The 18349-nt window shown below is 28.7% G+C and overlaps 2 protein-coding genes, 1 long non-coding RNA gene and 1 other non-coding gene across 6 annotated transcripts; 3 read left to right on the forward strand and 1 right to left on the reverse strand.

The window, feature by feature from the left end:
• The first annotated feature begins 350 nt into the window (after window positions 1–350).
• On the forward strand, window positions 351–5991 carry LOC132950401 (nuclear pore complex protein Nup107). Its single transcript, XM_061021835.1, has 16 exons — window positions 351–570; window positions 663–806; window positions 895–1034; window positions 1104–1256; window positions 1349–1474; window positions 1842–1940; window positions 3343–3542; window positions 3625–3864; window positions 3942–4215; window positions 4307–4503; window positions 4667–4865; window positions 4922–5059; window positions 5134–5310; window positions 5371–5493; window positions 5606–5707; window positions 5775–5991. Exons 1-16 carry the CDS (start codon window positions 525–527, stop codon window positions 5883–5885), a joined length of 2469 nt encoding a protein of 822 aa, XP_060877818.1. The 5' UTR covers window positions 351–524; the 3' UTR covers window positions 5886–5991.
• A 488-nt stretch (window positions 5992–6479) lies between these two features.
• Window positions 6480–9913, reverse strand: LOC132950402 (TAR DNA-binding protein 43-like). Of its 3 annotated transcripts, XR_009665203.1 has the most exons (7): window positions 9284–9912; window positions 9018–9175; window positions 8819–8956; window positions 8277–8534; window positions 8061–8214; window positions 7585–7659; window positions 6480–6594 (listed from the first exon to the last, which is right to left on the reverse strand). XR_009665203.1 is itself a non-coding variant. In XM_061021836.1 (6 exons), exons 1-6 carry the CDS (start codon window positions 9534–9536, stop codon window positions 6548–6550), a joined length of 1008 nt encoding a protein of 335 aa, XP_060877819.1. In that variant the 5' UTR covers window positions 9537–9913; the 3' UTR covers window positions 6480–6547. The 3 variants fall into 3 exon arrangements, 2 of the variants coding, with proteins under 2 accessions (XP_060877819.1, XP_060877821.1); XM_061021836.1 differs by lacking the exon at window positions 7585–7659 and having other exon boundaries at window positions 9284–9913; XM_061021838.1 differs by lacking the exon at window positions 6480–6594 and having other exon boundaries at window positions 6605–7659; window positions 9284–9913.
• Window positions 9914–11827: 1914 nt separating this feature from the next.
• On the forward strand, window positions 11828–13774 carry LOC132950743 (uncharacterized). The gene is made up of 3 exons (XR_009665237.1): window positions 11828–12170; window positions 12279–12333; window positions 12437–13774. It is a non-coding gene; the product is annotated as an uncharacterized LOC132950743 (long non-coding RNA).
• A 4086-nt stretch (window positions 13775–17860) lies between these two features.
• Window positions 17861–17983, forward strand: LOC132951522 (U5 spliceosomal RNA). Its single transcript, XR_009665348.1, has one exon. It is a non-coding gene; the product is annotated as a U5 spliceosomal RNA (small nuclear RNA).
• The last annotated feature ends 366 nt before the right edge of the window (window positions 17984–18349 follow it).

Below are 18349 nucleotides of genomic sequence, written 5' to 3' on the forward strand. Positions count from 1 at the left end.
AGAACATAAAAGTCATTATGCAATGAACAATTTTGAATTTTATTCCTTTAATCATATTATATTTTTAATTTTCCATGGCTTTGGTGTACTAAAGTGTTCGTTCATCGGCCTCTTTAGGACATACAGCGTTCCCGGTGGTGACGACTATTTGCAGTAAAATTTTCAATCAAGTGACTATCTTAAACCATGCTTTAGAACCACAGAATAGATGAAATGTTAGAACCACGAAAATTACATACAATAATATTGTACCATATCTGTACAATTAATGCATGTAGCTACACTGATTTGATCATGACCAATCAGATAACCGTATTTCCTTTATCCAGATCCCCGGTTTTTGGACGAGTGAGTTATCTATTCTGTTAAAACGTCAAAATTGTTTAACTGTTAGCGTTTTCAATTTTCATTTTTGATGAAGTTTAAGATTCTATTGATCAGACATCTACTTTAAACTTAAATTCAGCACACGTAGGTCACAGAAAATAGTTAAATGTCGTTTGCTTAATCATCTAAACAAAATTATGGACGATTCTAGGAGAGCTGCAATATTTGCTGATTTGGACACAAGTAGATACATTTATATTATGATACATTCAAATGTTTATTATTTTTGGTAGAACCTTTCATCATCGCCTCCATAATATGTGTATTGTTTACAGGCCAGAATGAATCTCAATTAGATTTCACTGATGATTTGTCTAAATCAAAATTTAGAAAATCTCAGTTCAATTTGTCTGTTTCATTGACACCCGGGGAACTTAGTGCTATATTTGATACAACTGTAGCTCAACCAAGGTTAAATTGTAAGATTTAAAATGGTTATTATTTTCTCTGGAAAATAATGTAAAAAATAATAATTATTAATATGTATTATAATATTCGTTTCATTAGGTGAAAATGGATTGTTCAATCAGTTTCTAGATGTTCTTCAAGCGTTTCGCATTAGTTCACCTCTACAACTTTTGGAAATTCTTCAATACTTTATTGACAACTGTATAGACACCATATCCATTTTAAAAGATCAAAATCAAGTAAAAAAATGACATCATTTGATTCAGTAACATTATTTTAATGTACTATGTTACTTTGTATGCTTGTAGAATGTAGATTGGTTAGAACAAGAATTAAATACATGGCGTTTACTGCTAACATTATTTCAAGTACAACATTTAGAACCTGAAAAAGTTGAAAATATAGTTAGCGAACGAGATTTAGCAGATGCATTGTTCAAAGAAGATCAGAAATTAAAAGGGGTAATTTTAATTATTTGTTTTTTAGATAATGAAAAAATATATATAAATTGTTTGTTCTATTACCAATGTTTAAAATTGATATTTATATTCAGATACAAAGAATTGTTGATTGGTTAGAACATTGTGCTGCTGAGAGTATGGAAAATGAATTCATGAAAGATGCAAAACATTTTTCTGATGAAGAAGTTGCCTGGCCAAATACTTTGGGTCAACTATTGGTATATATCTTAGTACCGGGTGATTCATTTACCGCAGGACACTCATTATTCAAAGGTTTTGAAAATATTTATTTTATATGGTTTCAAGTCATTATAAAACAAGGTTTTTATTGTAAAATTATATTTTTACCCTTAAATTTTTTTTTCTGTTTTTTGTAAAATATGTATTTTTTTTTAATTTGTTTTTTAACAACTAGAAACCTATATAATTTTTTTTTTCAAAAACATTTATTCTTTTTGAAATAATAAGTGTTCAATGATAAAAGTATCACCTGGTACAATATAATATATTCTTTTTTAGCAATATGGATAGAACACCTAACATTTTTAAGATTTACCTACATAGTTATGTTTTATATGATTTTAGAAAAAAGAATTAATATATCAAAGTTCCGGGTCTATGGTCACTCAATTAGATCCAGATGCACCTACCAGGCAAACGAGATCTATTCATGATCTAGACCAAGTATGTGCTTACTTATTATTGTTAAAAAATATATGATATATTAAATGTAAAATTACTCGTCTTGACTAATTATCTTTTATCATATTTAACATCAGTGATGTTACCACAAAGATTTTTAAATGTAACTGAGCAATCGAGTGTCTGACCTTTTATATTTTACTGATGGTTATTATCATAGGCGCAAATTGACTAAATTTTTTGGGGACCCCCTCCCCATAGACCATATTGCTTAGTACCACAGAATATTAGATTTTGAACTGGTAGGACTTGACTGACATTTGGGGAGACGGTAAATATTTTTTGACATGAAAACGAAATTGACTGATATAGTGAAATATAATAAAATTAATATTAATAAAAATTAAATATTAAATTAATAAATTAACTTAACTTACTTCTTAAAATGAAAAATTAATTCGTTAATTATAAAGAAATTTAGAAAGTTAACAGTTAAGTTAATGAAAAGCCAAAAGTAACTAGTTAAGTTAAAAAGTTAAAATTAAATTAACTTTTTAACTCGTTAATGCCCAGCCTTGCAAATTGCAAATATACAATTTACCACTTTCAAAGTTGACTGATATAATAAAATGTTTAAAATAGGTAGGATATAGGGGCGTTGAGCCGTAGAGAAATTAAATAAAATATAAATTACGATTTTCCGGAAAACTGGTAAATATAGCCGCGAATTACAATATTCGTTACTAATTTAGGTATAATAATACCGCTTGGGAAATTAGTGGCAAATAATACTAGGTATTATTAGTTATTAGTATTTGGTATTCTGGCCACGACTGTCAATACGTTATTCAGTTTTGTTGAAACCATCTCTATATTTTATATTGCTATTGGCTATATTTGGATTTATTTTATATACTAATAAAGTAATTAATATTATATCATACCTATTACTGCCTATTAGGTATAATAAGATTTTATTGGATTTTATTTTCAAGTAAATGATTATTGAATTTACCTATGATTGATCATTGATTGTAAGATTGTTCCTGTTAGTTTATTATTATTATTAAGCAGCTAACTACAGAATCTAACTCACCACAAGAAATACATACAAAATAATATATCACATGAAGAGTTTGTAAAAAACAAAATTATTCGGGTTAACCTAAATGATTGTTTTGATTAAGACGGGTGTTTTGAAAACAGAATCATTCAGGTTATATGGGTTTTAGGTGTTTGATTTTTTAAGGGTGCTTGGGGGTGTTGTGGGTTTTAGGGGTTTGGGTTAATTCGGGTGCAAGCTTCTGGTTTATAATTGATAGTTTTATTTACATTTAGAGTATAGAGTATAGTCCTTAATAAAATGTCATCATTTAAAAATTGATTTTAAAACTACCTAATATATCTTAGATAATAGTTTCTAATATATTATATAATTAAATAGGTTGACGATGATAGACTTCTAACCCAAGTGTTTACTGAGATTCGTTGTGGTCGATTAGAAAAAGCTGAATTGTTGTGTTGTCAGTATGGTCAATTTTGGAGGTCAGCAATATTGGAAGGATGGCGGCTGTATCATGATCCGTTTTATAAACCTAAAGAAGAACAAAAGCCTTCAGACGAAGTACTCGGGAATCCAAATAGGTATTTAGTTTTTTTTATTTTATCTATATTACAAAACAGTTTTTTCACACATACTATAATAATATATCATCATGCATTATAGAGATGTTTGGAAGGTCTGCGCTTGGAAAATATCATCAAATAATAAAACTTCACCTTATTGGAGAGCTACAATTGGAATATTATGTGGAAATATTGATGCCGTATTGCCTGTCTGTAGCCGATGGGAAGATATTTTATGGGCACATCTTCATACCATAGTAAACGTAGCTGTTGAAAGCCACATACAAACCCACAAGTCAAACAACTTTATAAGTTTACCAGAGAAATATTGGGAGTATAAGTAATGGGAATTTTTTTTTTGTTTACAATTATTTTTTCTGGAAATGTAAACTTAATTTTCATCCTTTTATTTTATAGAATGTCATTGGATGATATTGTGTCCGAATTGAAATCCAACCCTAAATTGGCAGTACGTCAGGAAGCACATAAACCCAAACGCCAAATTCAACAGTATTTTATGACTAATCAGTTTCGCGAATTAGTGAATATCATGGCAGATTGGGCTGAAAACAGCTTGGAATCAGATGCTCAATTTTTGCGTTTTCTTGCACATTTAGTCTTGGTCATTCGTTGGGCTGGAATTGAACATGATGAGCTTGCTGCCAATTTAATAATACAGAAATATATTGAGGTATGTTTGAATTTAAAAACACGAACAGTTACTCATAATAATATAACTATTCATTATTCTGCTAATTTAATAAAATTATAATTTTTGCTAGGTTTTAATTCCCATGAATGATCCAATGTTAGTAGCTTATTATACATCTCAATTGGAACAAACTAGTCAAGTTATTATATATTCCAAGTTCCTGGAAAAAATGGTTTTGTCAGAACAACGAACTAGTGGACTGATGGCTGCTGAAAAGTTTTCACTTCCAGTCGAAGAGATAACTAAACGTATTGTTGAGACGTACAGGTACTTATTATATTTTTTTTTATTAATGAGATCAAAAATTATATTTTCATATTTTGTAATTGTCAATAATCAATAAATTGATATAATTTGTATGTTATATCATAATTAACTATATTTATGCAATGTAAAATAATAAAATATGTAATAATCAAAAAAATTATAGAAACCGATTCACCAATATGACAAATGGCCAAGACCTATTTTCGGAAATTACCAATGATGACTATGAACTAATTTCTGCATTAGATTGGATAATTTATTATCCTCACCAAGTAGAAGAGGCATTTATGCAAATTAATGCGGTTGTACGTAATTTTGTTGCTCAAGGAAAAATCCAAGCAGCCCGCTTAGCATTTAATAAGGTATTTTACTTTATTCCGGTCAAATAAAAATATTATACCATTAACTAAAACTTTAGGTTCAGAAGGATTCAATCAATAGATTATTGAATAATGCTGATATTGATATTGAAAAACTTTTGGAGCTGGATATGGTATCAGTTTCTGGAAAAATACAATCACTCATCTTGGAATATTTAGCTTATAAATGTTATTTGGTAAGTAATTTTCTATAATTTTGAATATCAAATGTTAATCTTCAAATAAGATTATTCATGCATTTTAAATTTAGGACGCGGAAGAAGGATTTTCTGAATGGTTCCATGAATATCATCAAACAAAACCAATTGAACCTATCAAACTACATGGAAATGTAGATTATGCTAAAAAATTGATCTACGATCACAACATGGAACAGTATGAAATAGCATTAGGCAATTGGAAAAAGAATGTATCCAGTTCATCACAAGTAAGTGTAGTTATTTTGTCATATTTAAAATGATGGTAAAATATTAATTTAAATTTTCAGATTGTTGTTGAACAACTCTTTAATCTGCTTTTCTTTCCCAATGGCTGGCTTGTTGACCACGAAAATGAGGACAAAAATCGTCATGAACACTTTGAACTTCTGCGAACTATATGTATCCCAAAAGTGAGTATTTATAGTGGTAAATACTACATCATTTTTTTACAAGCTTAGTAGTTTTAAATTATTTTCAACCAACTTGTGTAAATATATTAAGTATAACACATTTTTATTTTAGATTTTTATGCTGTTACATACTATATTGCATTGTGCTGAAAGATATACTGAATGTATCAAGTTAGCTGGTTACATAACAGACAAGACCAATAAGTTCTACCAAGTAATTGCAATAAGAAAGAATTTAAAAATATAAATAACTTAACATTATACATGATCATTATTTTCAGTTATTCTCTCAAGCTGATCTAAAGAAGCTATTAGCGAAAATTGCTGAATCATCGGTCTGCATAATGGAATCACATGATCAACAATTAGATCCTTGGGGATTTGAAAAATAAATCAATGAATAAATTTTTTTTTATGCCTTTAAGTTCTATTTTTAAGAAATTATGATGTCATATTTATTTGTTTTGTCTTAAATATACATTACATGGTAAATTTACATTCAGCACAATCAATACTTTTTTATTAATTTTTATGTATTAGAATTAATTGACTTATTATACTACTTAAGGTGTAGTTTTATTATACTTTTATCTGTTTAATGAATTCAATGTTTAAAATTGATCAAATAGATCATATAATATCAATAATATTCAAATACATTTTGAAGTTAAAGGACAATGTAATATTTAGGTTTTTTTAAAAATTTAATAAATATAACAAATAAAGTACTTAAATGTATAATAAAAAGTAAATTTTCATTTAATTTATTTCATGTTTAAAAAAACTTCAATAATTTGAAATTTGAATTCTTCTTACAAGAATTTTTAAAAATAAAACATTAAAAAAAATATCTTCAATTTAATAAGATAAAAATATAATTTTTTAAGTTAACACTTATTCTTTAAAACAATTATGTCAGATTTATGTATTTATTAAATGTCAACATAAAATTATAGAATATAGAAAATGCAAAGGTACAACAGCTGTATAATCAATATAATATTTATTTTGATTTTATAAAATAGGATATTTTTTTTTTAGTAACTAATGTAACCTAAATAAATAGAGAAATTGCATTCGAAGTTTCAGAATTCGTATGATCTGTAAAACAAAATAGAATAAGTATTAAAAATTTTATTAAGTACAATTTAGTGCGACCAAGTCAAGAAGATCACCAATTAACATGGGGCAAAAGTGGTTTTAGATTGTTAATCGATAATGTTCATAACTTGGTTGCACTATAAATAATGAAAATTTGAATTAACAAAAAATTAAAAATGATTTTCAAAGTACCTATTATATGTAAAGTATAAGACGTATCTATAACTTAAAAAAAGCAGACATTACATTTTATATTTTCACCAACTACTATATACATAATATAGTGTTAAATTATATTTATAATTATTCTTTACAATGACTAATTGTTAAATGAATATCAGTAGACAGAAGCAAGTCCAGATTTAAGAGGACGTGATACCCGCGTGTGTTGTCTCTGTCTTACAGATGTATAATATAGCAAAATTTACGCTCAGCAAAATATTGTAGCTCCGTTCATTTAAAAATTAGAGTAAAATTACCTCTTATCAAATCTAAAGGTAAGAGTATTATCTAGACAACCTCAAGGGCTTTTTATTATATTTTAATTTTTAAACGAGTTATGAGTACTTTAAGATGTACAAACAATTTACAATTTTAAAATACTCATAGCTCGCTTTAAAATTAAAATACAATAAGAAGCCCACGAGGTTGTTACGTTTAAAGACCCAATTTTATCTTAAAATATTAAATTTTTATATCATTTATTTTTGTGTTTTTTATTAAAGTATTGTTTGTTCAATAAATTTAAAAAAAACTTCAATGTAATAAAATCAACAAAATTCAATTTAACTAATTAATCTGTTCTAATTTTTTGTATAAAAATGTATTAAAACTTATTTTAAAATTAATTCACTAACATCCGCTCTATTTTAAATATTTATATAAAGACAATAATGATATAAATAATTACCCATTTTATTTTAAATAGGTAATACGTTAAACATTATTTGGATGTAAGGAAAACATTTAAAAGGACCATGGAATTCTCACCTTTAATACTGATGACTAGGCTGATACATCCATCATTCATATTAATACCACACGCTCTCGCTCACATGTCGTAAACTGCTAGAAAATGCTCACATTACATCAAAGTAGTATCGAATATTTTGTAGAAAACTATTACTAATGCAATTATTTATATTATAAATTATAACACTCAATGGAAAGATGAAAAAAAAAACCAAAACACACAATATTTATAATAACACTCACAAAATATAACAGTCATAAATTACAATTTATTTGTTTTTAACACATAATACTATAAATGAATTGCAATGTGATTAAGTAATTAAATAGTTGAAAAGTATTTTTTATTTAATTGGTTTGAAATATGAGAACTAGTTAATTAATATGACTAGGATAAATAAAAGGAAGGGAAGATGAAAAAACACCTTTGGTCAATTATTAACCATCACAATTCACATTAATTTAGTCTAAAAATAGCAGATTACATTAATTACCCCGGCGTTTCCAGTCTTGTACTTTTCCATACGTACGATGGGTTTGGTAAGGAATTGGTTGTGTTTGATATGCAACTTGGTTAAGTGCTGCAGCAAGCATTCCATTTGTTAGAACACTGCTCATATATTGTTGTTGGTTACTAACTTGTTTATCCTATACAATGTCAGCACCAGTATATAAAAATTGAAAAAGATGAAAACAGTTATTCAACTTACCCTGTTTTGGTCAGACTTAGGATTTGCTTCAGATATATGAAGAGATACTCCTTTCACAATATGGTCTTCATCACAGAGGCTTTGTGCTACAGAGGCATCGTTAAAGGTAACAAAACCAAAAGCTCTAAATGGTTTTGGTATGAATACATCAGTGATCTCGCCATACTGAGAGAAATATTTACTTAAATCAGGTTCACTAATATCTTCAGTAAGGCGGCCAACAAATATCTTGTGCGGTACTTTAGAATAATATCCTTCCTAATAAAATATAACAATAAAAATTCTGTTTTCAAATCTTTGTATGTAACCTGAAATTTCTTTTTAGAAGATTATATACAATATTATATTAAATACAATATTCTAATCTAAATTTTTTTTATTTTTAGCCTAGTAGCCTTTAAACACTAAACTTTAACCTATATACTTGAAAATCAAAATAAAATATGGGATCTAAACAAACTGGGGGTGCATATGGGTATAGTAAGCGTATACACAACAGTTGTTCAAGTATTCAAGGTAATAACTATACTAAAAAATATTACTTTTGAGGCAGGTATTTTGACTTCAACCCATCGATTATTAACATAATGCCGCTGCCCGAGGGCTTTTGCCTGAGAACTATAATCTTCATATCGAATAAAACCAAATCCTTTAGAATTTCCAGACGCATCTCGCTTTATCTGAACATAAATTGAAAAAAGTCGTCATATACTTTCAATTAATGCAAACAATGTTTAATACCTGAACCATGACTAGTTTTCCGAATTGTACAAAATATTCTCGCATTTGAGTTTCTGACAGTTGATAAGGTAAACCCAAAACAATCAGATCCGTACAATTCATACTGTGGTAACCCTTAGAAGGTTTGCAGTCAGTCTCTTCGAGTTTCCTCTTATCGCCTTTTAAGGAAAAATAATTGTAATAAAACATGAAAACCCCATCTCCAAGGTACAGGCCAACTCAATTTGGACCATAATGTTATTATTAAGTAGCTAATAGTTACACACCCTTAGGATGGACACAGTAGAACTTGTGACCAGCCCAACTGCCTTCGGGAGCGTGGAATTTACCGTCGTACAGTCTAAGTGCTCTATACGGTGAATATGAATCGAGACGGAACTTGAGACCTGTGACTCCGGGAAAGTATGCGCTCAGTGTAGCTGTTGAAAGAGTACCATCGCTCTCCAACGGTATCTCCATAAAATCTTCGCCTTCGCATTCACACACCGGAATATACTTTTCTGTGTTTTCCATTGTCATTATATTTACGAAATATTACTAGACCGAAAGCGTCAAATTCTGGCTACCAGAACTACCGATTAATAGTTATCAGATAATTTAATATAACAATGTCGTTATTGTGATATTTCAATAGAGTAAAGATTAAAGAATATTTCGTCAATATTGTGATTTATGAATTATGGAAGCAGTTGTATAGTAAATAATATTAATAATAATAGTAACTAGTAAGTAATAACACAGATTATATTATTATGATCTGTGGTAATAATGATGTACCTAGCGTAAAAAAAAATAAATTTAGATAATATTACAAGCTATGTACACAGTACACGGTAAAACATAGTAACGAGTAACAACTAACAACCATTGAACTAAATAATAACTTATCATATAGTTCAATGGTAACAACTATAACAGACATAACAATAATATAAAAATACAAATTACAAGCTTTACTAAAGTGTATTTTTTTAGTGATTATCAAGTGTTTTGTCGGACATCGGTGTTTCTGTGCGGAGTGCTCAGGTTGTCACCACTGTATCGTGTTAACCTCAAACCAAGGTGTATAAAATGATAAGGTGTCGTCACTCGTTTGAAAACTTGATCGAAAATTTTACTACGAAAGATACTAGATAACCGTCACCACCGGAAGCGCTGTATGTCCTAAAGAGGCCGATAAACGATCACTTTTGTACACCAAAGCCATAGAAAATTGAAAATATATTGTGATTTAAGGAATAAAATTCAAAATTGTTCATTGCATAAGGACTTAAATGTTCTAAATTATTTGTATGCATGTATTTAAATACTTTCTTTTTATCAAATACAATATTATTAATATTATTAAATATTGTCATTTTTAAATTTCCTATTACAAAAAAAATATATGAAAAATGTGAGAGTTAATTCACTAAATTATCATACATAATACTTTCAAAGTATTACAATTAACAAATAATAATTATTAATTACCAATTATTATATTGATTCTAAGTACAATTCATAATACTAGTATTCATATGACCTATGTATTACCAAAATGCATATATTTTGAATACCTTTTTATAAGCATTTATTAATCGGTTGTACCTATCACCATTGATTTTATAATATATTCATAATATTTATAGTATATTATAAAATCAATAATATTACCTATATATTATCATATATTATTAAAATATTAACAGATATCCTGGGCATAGAAACATATCTATATTATGCTAAATGGTTGATAGATTTATATGGTCATCCTAGATCAATGCTTATTTTCTTAAGACTTGAAGCGCTTAAGGAAAAAGTTTAAATACTTAAAATTTTAATACTATTATTAATATTTTTCAAAAGTATATTAAAACATTAATTCACTGTACATTTTAATAATTTATCTGTGTGAAATAATACATGTAATTTTAGTACATACCTAATTTAGAAAAAACAATTAATAACTTTGATTAAGAGGGTCTTGACAGTTTTACATTAATTTAGGGGGAGCCTCGTGACAAAAAAATTTGGGAAGCACTGTACTAGATTATACTGTTAAGTATCTATATATATATAACTAGCTGTATCGGTAAAATATCATGTTTGTAATGTTGCATTTCAATTTAAAAACTTCATATACATTTTTCACTGTTTATTTTTCTAACATAATTTGTAGTTATTGAAGAAATATATAAACAACATTTTTGACAAAGGTTGGTTGCTCAATACACAGTCAAATATTTAATCAAATATATCATTATATGTCATTATGTTAAAACAAGAATGAGATTCACTTGCAAAATAAAAAAATTAGCAAGTTGCTAAAAACAAGAAAACACCAAAAAAAACTAAACAAATTTTCAAAGTTTGTTTGAAGTTTATAAGATAACTATTATTGAATAATATTATAATATAAATAATATACCTAATAATATAATAAAATATGCAAAATATTTTAAACATGATTTTAGAGTTTTTTATGAGCACTAGAAAATAATATTCCACTCTACCAGACTACTATTAAAATGAGGAGCAGAATCATAATAGTTTTAATTTAATTTAAATATTTTAAGAAGGATGCAAATATCCAAAGAATAAGTAACTAAATTATACATCAAATTTTATAATTGATGTCTACTCGATAAAAAATATTGCAAATGATTTAAATGCAAATGTAATGTATAATTAGGTTCCAATTTACTAAGCCAACTCAATTAAAAAAAACTTATTATGAATCAATGTCTTTGTAAATACTAACTTCAATTTAAAAAAAAAATAGCATTTTAATTCTTAAGTTTTAAGACATTTTGCATTTAACAGTATGAATACACAGGCCTTCATAGGACAGGAAGTGCGCTCTGATGACTATAGAACTGTGGTAATATTTTCAATCAAGAGTGTATATGTATAGGGGGTCCAGAGTGACGACACCTTATCAATACACCTTGCCTCAAACAGTTGTCCTGGTTCATATTTGATTTCAGTTCGAGCAAAAAAATAACAAGTCACTAAAAAATAATAAGTAATATAATTATCTCCGACAGATACAGATTACAGTATTCGCTAATCATTGTTCGACTTGTTTGAGTTTTTGATTTCTATCTATTAACTTAGTTAATTCTGCCTGTATAGCAAAGTATATAAAAAGAAACTAATCCAAACATTATGGTAAGTTCAATAATTCATTATTGTTATTATTAGGTATTATTATTATTTCTTTTCTGAACTCTATAATAAACGAAGAATTAGTGTAAAGAAAAAAAATTATACTTGTAGATGATCATCTTGGATTTTCATTCTCTGATTTATTGGCTGATGCTCGCATCCTTTGGTAAAATTATAGTAATATTTATGTTTTCCAAAATTATTTTGTAGCTTTATTGTAGTAACTCCTAAAATTTAATAAATAAATAATTATATTTATTTGTTTGTAGCAAGTTTATGCGATCGGAATGTTCTTCACATAAGTTTGCCCATGGAGATGATCTTCCAGTTAATAGATTGATAACCAAAGTTAGTTATTGTAACAGAATGCAATTGTGCACATAGCGGTATGATAAACGCCCTTATGGGGTTTGTCTACTTGTAGCTGGTTATGATGTGAGTATTTACTTCATAAATATTATACATCAAATTTAGTTTTGTGACTTAGTATAAGAATGATCAATACCAACTTTTATTATTACCTATTAGGCGCTAAATTTAAAGCTTTAATATTTCTTACTATAATATTAGTCTTGGTGAACTAAAATCCAAATTGCCAGTGCATATAAAGTTGTATAAAGTGGTTAAAATTGTGTAATAACAATGGCCTGTTCTTTCTCCAAGCCACTTTGCGAACCACAAAGTTAAAAGTTTATTAATTGATGTATGTTGTAATAAGATAATGGTCCTCATATTTACCAAACATGTCTTTCTGCAAACTACACAAATTGTAAAGCTATGGCTATTGGCTCACCATCACAAAGTGCTCGTACATACCTAGAAAGAAATTTAGAAGCATTTAAGGAGGCAAGTTTGGAGGAATTATTGAAATATGGTATGAGAGCTTTGAGAGAGAGTGTCTAACCTAACCTAACCCAATGATGTCAATTTAACTTCAAAGGTAATTACTTTTATTTAAAGTTAACAGAACTATTATTAATTTGTAAATTTATTTTATAGAATGTTTCAATTGCTGTTGTGGGCAAAAATCAGCTATTTGAGATTTATGATGAGGAAACAACTCAATCAAAATTTTCATTAATTGAAGGTGAGGAAAGAAGAGCCCCTGTTCCAACAACCGATTCATCAGGTGGTGGATCTCAGCCACCACAAGACGGACCTGGTGGTGCCCCTCCTAGCGATTCTGTACCAGCAGTTGCAATGGAAACAGAATAATCATAATGGAACTAAAGTTAAGAATTAAGAATATTATACATTTTATTTTACTAATATGCCTCAATTGATTAAATAAAACATTGGATATTGAATTTTTACTCTATTTATTTTAAAAACAAAATTATAAATTATAAATTACTTAACAGTAATATTATGCTTTGGTATACCTTTGTTTATAATTATTTACAGATTTTAGATTCTAAGTGGAATGATGAATATATTGAATTTACAATGATGTGTGTTTTTTTATTTTTTTTTTTTGTGTCTGTCATCACCTTTTATGACAGTAAAAATGCTTAGATTTTCTTCAACACAATCTTTTCTGATAGGAAAGTGAATCTAGTTGGTACTTTGGGGGGTCAAAAGTAAAAATTTCCCAGTAGTTTTCAAAAGCGCCGTGAAAAACAATAGACAAATTAAGGGAAAACGGGAATTTTTACGCAAAATCTGTTTTTGAGAAAATCGATTTTGGTTTTTGGTGTACCTCTAAAACAAATGAACGTATATACATGAAATTTTCACTGGTTGTTTATATTTGCATTTTCTATACACGATAACATTTTAAAAATATTTGTATTTGTTTTGAACTGTTTAGGAACATTTTCAGTTTCCAATTTTATTAGTATTTTTTGTCTATAAAACTTTATTTGTTGGGTAAAAAAGCTTGGAAATTGAATACAAGGCTCCTACTATATTGTTATAATGATATTTGAATAATATTAAAAATCCCTAGTCACAGTTTTTATTTATAAGCATTTAAAGTTCAAATATTGACAAAACACGGAAAAATCACGAAAATTAGGAAATTAATTTGAGTTGAGAATTCATAATTTTTTTTCTTTTTAAATCTAAGATTTAAAAATATAATGTGTTTTATTTATAAATAATAATAACGTTAGTGCTTAAATTATTGTAATAACTAATAATATTACTAATTGACTCACGAGCAATAGACCACTAGGTTCGCATAACAAATAATCGCGTAGTTCCCCACACCATAATAATACAACTGTGCAAGTATATTAATGTATTAAAAAAATTATACATTAGTATAATATACTAATATATTACTATATATTATATTATATCAGTACCTACGTCAAATTTTTTAAAAAATGCGAATTTTACTTTTCCTTTATAAAATATTATAATAATTAAATTTAAGTAAATTCCGTAGATCTTAAGATATTTTTTTTATACATTCATGTCATATCTTATGGAGATATTGTCAAGCCCGGATTAAGGATCAATTGGTCCCGGCCATAGACCTATAAAAGACCTTACGGCACACCATACACTTTGGGCCCCCTATCAACTTTAACTTCAAAATAGTTGTATCACTACATATTAACGACTTTATATTATTGTATAATTTTTCACTATACAAAAAATATACAGAATATATCCTATGTCATTGTACGTGGCTTTATTTTTTTTAACAATTATGGATCGATGATATGGAATTTCATGAAAACAAAAAAAAGACGTGTTTCTCTATTTTTAACAGGCCATTTTTTTATAACATTTTCAAAATTTTTAAACACGTAGTTGTACCAATAATAAACTCGACTTTATTTTTTTAAATGGTAACCACTATATTTTTTTATGGATTCTAGTAAAACTTTTTTTCTGAACATTTTGACAGTAAAATGATCAATTTTGGGTCACAATAGATTATTAACTATATGGTCCTCTAAAGTTTAGTATAATGCGCATTAATACTTTTAACTGAAATACCTAAATTACAAGAGCAAAATATTATTTTCTTATAACTACCTTTTTATATACTTAAACAATTAAACCGGTAATCTAAAATGCTCAAAAAATAAACAAACAGACAAAATTGTTGGCAAACATAGTTCATTATTTACAGTAATTTTTCGTGATATAAAATTGAGAACAATTTTATCTTATAATTATTAGTAATAATTTACCTACCTAACTATAATATATATAACCTACCTATTTACATAATTTGTAACTGTATTGGACGGGTTAAAAAAATATATTTTGGGGATAAATATGGGCCCCGGGACCGTGCCCCCCTTGCCCCACCCCCTTAATCCGGGCTTGGCTATTGTCATAAGTAACACGTACTGTAGGTATCACTTTAAATTGAGGAGATCTCTCAAATCCTTTGCAATGAAGTCGGTGAAACCTATATAGTATAATCTCTTAAAACACATATTAGTATTCTACATCAGCTTGAATAAACATATTGCAATTTTTATGAGTGTGAAAAGAAATTAAGTCAAACGCATCACGGTCTCGGGATTAGTTGTTTATTGATTATTCTATGTATGTCACATGTCTTATAATTTACTCAGTAACAGTACTAATAAGTAATAACCAATAAGTAATAATTATAATAATAATAATAAAAAAAAAACAATTAAGATGACTAATTCATATAAATTAGTAGAGAGTGTAGTTATATAGTAGAGTAGCATTGTTCTTATTTCTTTCTATATTTTATCAATAGGTAAATAGGTTATATAATTATACTATTCATACATAAATATATAATTATAATAATTATTATACTCATTTATAGTAACGGGCTTCTACGTGTCTTACTCAATAATTTCATTATCTTACATTGTGTAATTAATTATTAGTTATTTCCTACTTATTACTTACACTTTACGTTTATTATCCGCATTGGCGCATTGCACGTGGGATTCGAGAGCGTTTATATATTTTAAATTATAGGTTTTTACAGTTGTTGAGCTGCATAATAGTAATTAAGTAATAACTAAATTACGTATAAAACCACAATTTACAATTCATTTTTTTATTGATAAATAATAACATAAAAAGAGTCACCGCCATAAAATATCGTATCGTAATAATGTCACTGTGTTACGTTATTTTTATTTAACATTGAATTTTTTATTATTTCCTTATCACACTACGGCAACAACTAAAAATTAGTATTGATTTAAGTCCTATTTTGCTTTGGTATTTTTCGATCTGCAACTTGTTGGCTTGGTGCATGTGGGATTGCAAACGGAAAGTTTTTAAGGAGTTCAAAATAAGCAATGTTACCGAATTGTATGCATGCGGGTCTCGTAAATATTTTGTGCGTAGTGCCCACGGTTATCTATCACGGTGTAGATAACCGTGGCAGTACCGTAGTATGTAAGCACGGTTTAAGATAGAATCTATCTCTCTTAAACCGAGGTAGGAAGTGATTGTGTGTAAATAAAATAACTTGGCGCTCCCGCATGAACACATACAAGTCACCGCCTGCCGCGTGAACGGTAAACAATTTATGCTAATTTGTATGTAGGTATTTTTTGCCAATCCTACCGATGGACCTGATATAACGCGATAAGATTTCTGAAATCTGATTTGAATTCGTTAATATGTTTTCTTGAGATCGATCCGGTCACATTTTAAGATATTTAATTTAATTTTCAAATAGGTAATCAACATTTAAAATTTCGTACATTTTTTAATATTCAAACAAAATGTATAGGTGCTTAGGGACAAAATTTAAAAAAAGAGGCTAGATCGATCTCAAGTAGACATATTAACCTTAGATCATATACTATGGATGGAGCCACGGCGTATTAAATCAATACTAAACATGTTGCCGATATCAGCGACGAGTCACCACCCACCGGGTGTTCGATATACGCATGCACGACGCAACTTTTCACATATTTATTCACAGATAATTTGCAGGGCTTCAAAACCGATTGAAGTAATTTCGGTTTTGATCACGATTTCGGTTGCGGTATTAAAATGGTTTATAGCGGTTTCTGGAATCGGTTTTGAAAACGGTTTCAAGCCCTGATAATTTGTTATCAAATCATTCAAATCACTATAATATTATGTTTTAAATATTATAATATTCTATTGAAAGAATAGTATAATTCCTATTATAATAATATAATAATTACTATAATAATATAACTAACCACGAACTAAGATTTAAAATAATTATTCTGTGATAGTAACCTATACATACTTACTCCCGTAGACCTATCTAAGATGACTACGCACATTAGCTTTTCCCGCCGTGCAATGTCATTGATTCGTTATCCTCACTAACAATCCATCGGAAAACCAGCGATGCAGGAAATCCGAAATTCGTTAGTGAAACGAGTTTTCCTATCGGATGCTAATATTTCGTTCGTTCGCCGCCAGACTATACAACGGCGGGCGTCGTCGTCGTCCACGGCACTCTGGTGCTCCTAGAAACAACCAATAGATGGCGTTTGCGGGCAAAGTCGTTTTCCGACACCGTTTTCACACGATCGCCAGGCGTATCGGGTGCACCGTGACGAGCGGTTTTTGAAGTTTGCTGACGCGAAGACTTCAAAAGCTTGCACTGGTCGTGGTCCAGACGCCCACGGTCCCGACCCACTCGCGTCCGAAACAGGGGAAATGTCGAGGTGTCAGCACCAGCCTACTACATGGCATCGTGACCGGCCCAATCGTATATAGGACCCCGATCACCGACCATTAGACAACTCCGGTTCCCTTTCAAATCGAAAAAATCTTTCGCCTTTTACTAAAGATTTCCGTGGAGGGGAGCACTCAAAGGAGTCTAGAATGTAATTTTTTAAAATGCCTGACCTTCGGGTCGGGCTCATATACGAACGAATCTCTTAAAGAAATATCATATTGATTAGAATATTGTATATAATCGCTACATTGGACGAGATTGTACAATATGTTATTTTATTAATATTCCTTAAGGTAATAACGACTTAAAAGACGAGTTGTACCTGTGTCCTTAAAGCGTATATTCCTAAACGTTCATCCGATTGCGATGGAGATTTGTACAGGGATAGATTAGACTTTAGGGGAAGAAGATAGGCTAGATTTTATCGCGAATAAAGGTAGTTAAGAGGCAAACCAGGAGAGGTTTTCAAACAGGGGTTTCGAGTTCGAACCACGGTTTCGGTGGAAAATTTTTCGCATTGATTTTACATTGTTTTCTTGGTAATTTTTGT

This window comes from Metopolophium dirhodum, chromosome 8 (genome assembly GCF_019925205.1).
Source record: "Metopolophium dirhodum isolate CAU chromosome 8, ASM1992520v1, whole genome shotgun sequence".
NCBI classification, from domain to species: domain Eukaryota; kingdom Metazoa; phylum Arthropoda; class Insecta; order Hemiptera; family Aphididae; genus Metopolophium; species Metopolophium dirhodum.

Coding starts and splice junctions, on each gene's coding strand:
- LOC132950401 (XM_061021835.1), top strand. CDS start 525: ATGGACGATTCTAGGAGAGCTGCAATATTTGCTGATTTGGACACAA. Junction 1,257..1,348: donor AAGATCAGAAATTAAAAGGG/GTAATTTTAATT, acceptor ATTTATATTCAG/ATACAAAGAATTGTTGATTG. Junction 1,475..1,841: donor ATACTTTGGGTCAACTATTG/GTATATATCTTA, acceptor ATATGATTTTAG/AAAAAAGAATTAATATATCA.
- LOC132950402 (XM_061021836.1), bottom strand. CDS start 9,536: ATGACAATGGAAAACACAGAAAAGTATATTCCGGTGTGTGAATGCGAA. Junction 8,957..9,017: donor GAAAACTAGTCATGGTTCAG/GTATTAAACATT, acceptor ATTTATGTTCAG/ATAAAGCGAGATGCGTCTGG. Junction 8,215..8,276: donor CTAAGTCTGACCAAAACAGG/GTAAGTTGAATA, acceptor GACATTGTATAG/GATAAACAAGTTAGTAACCA.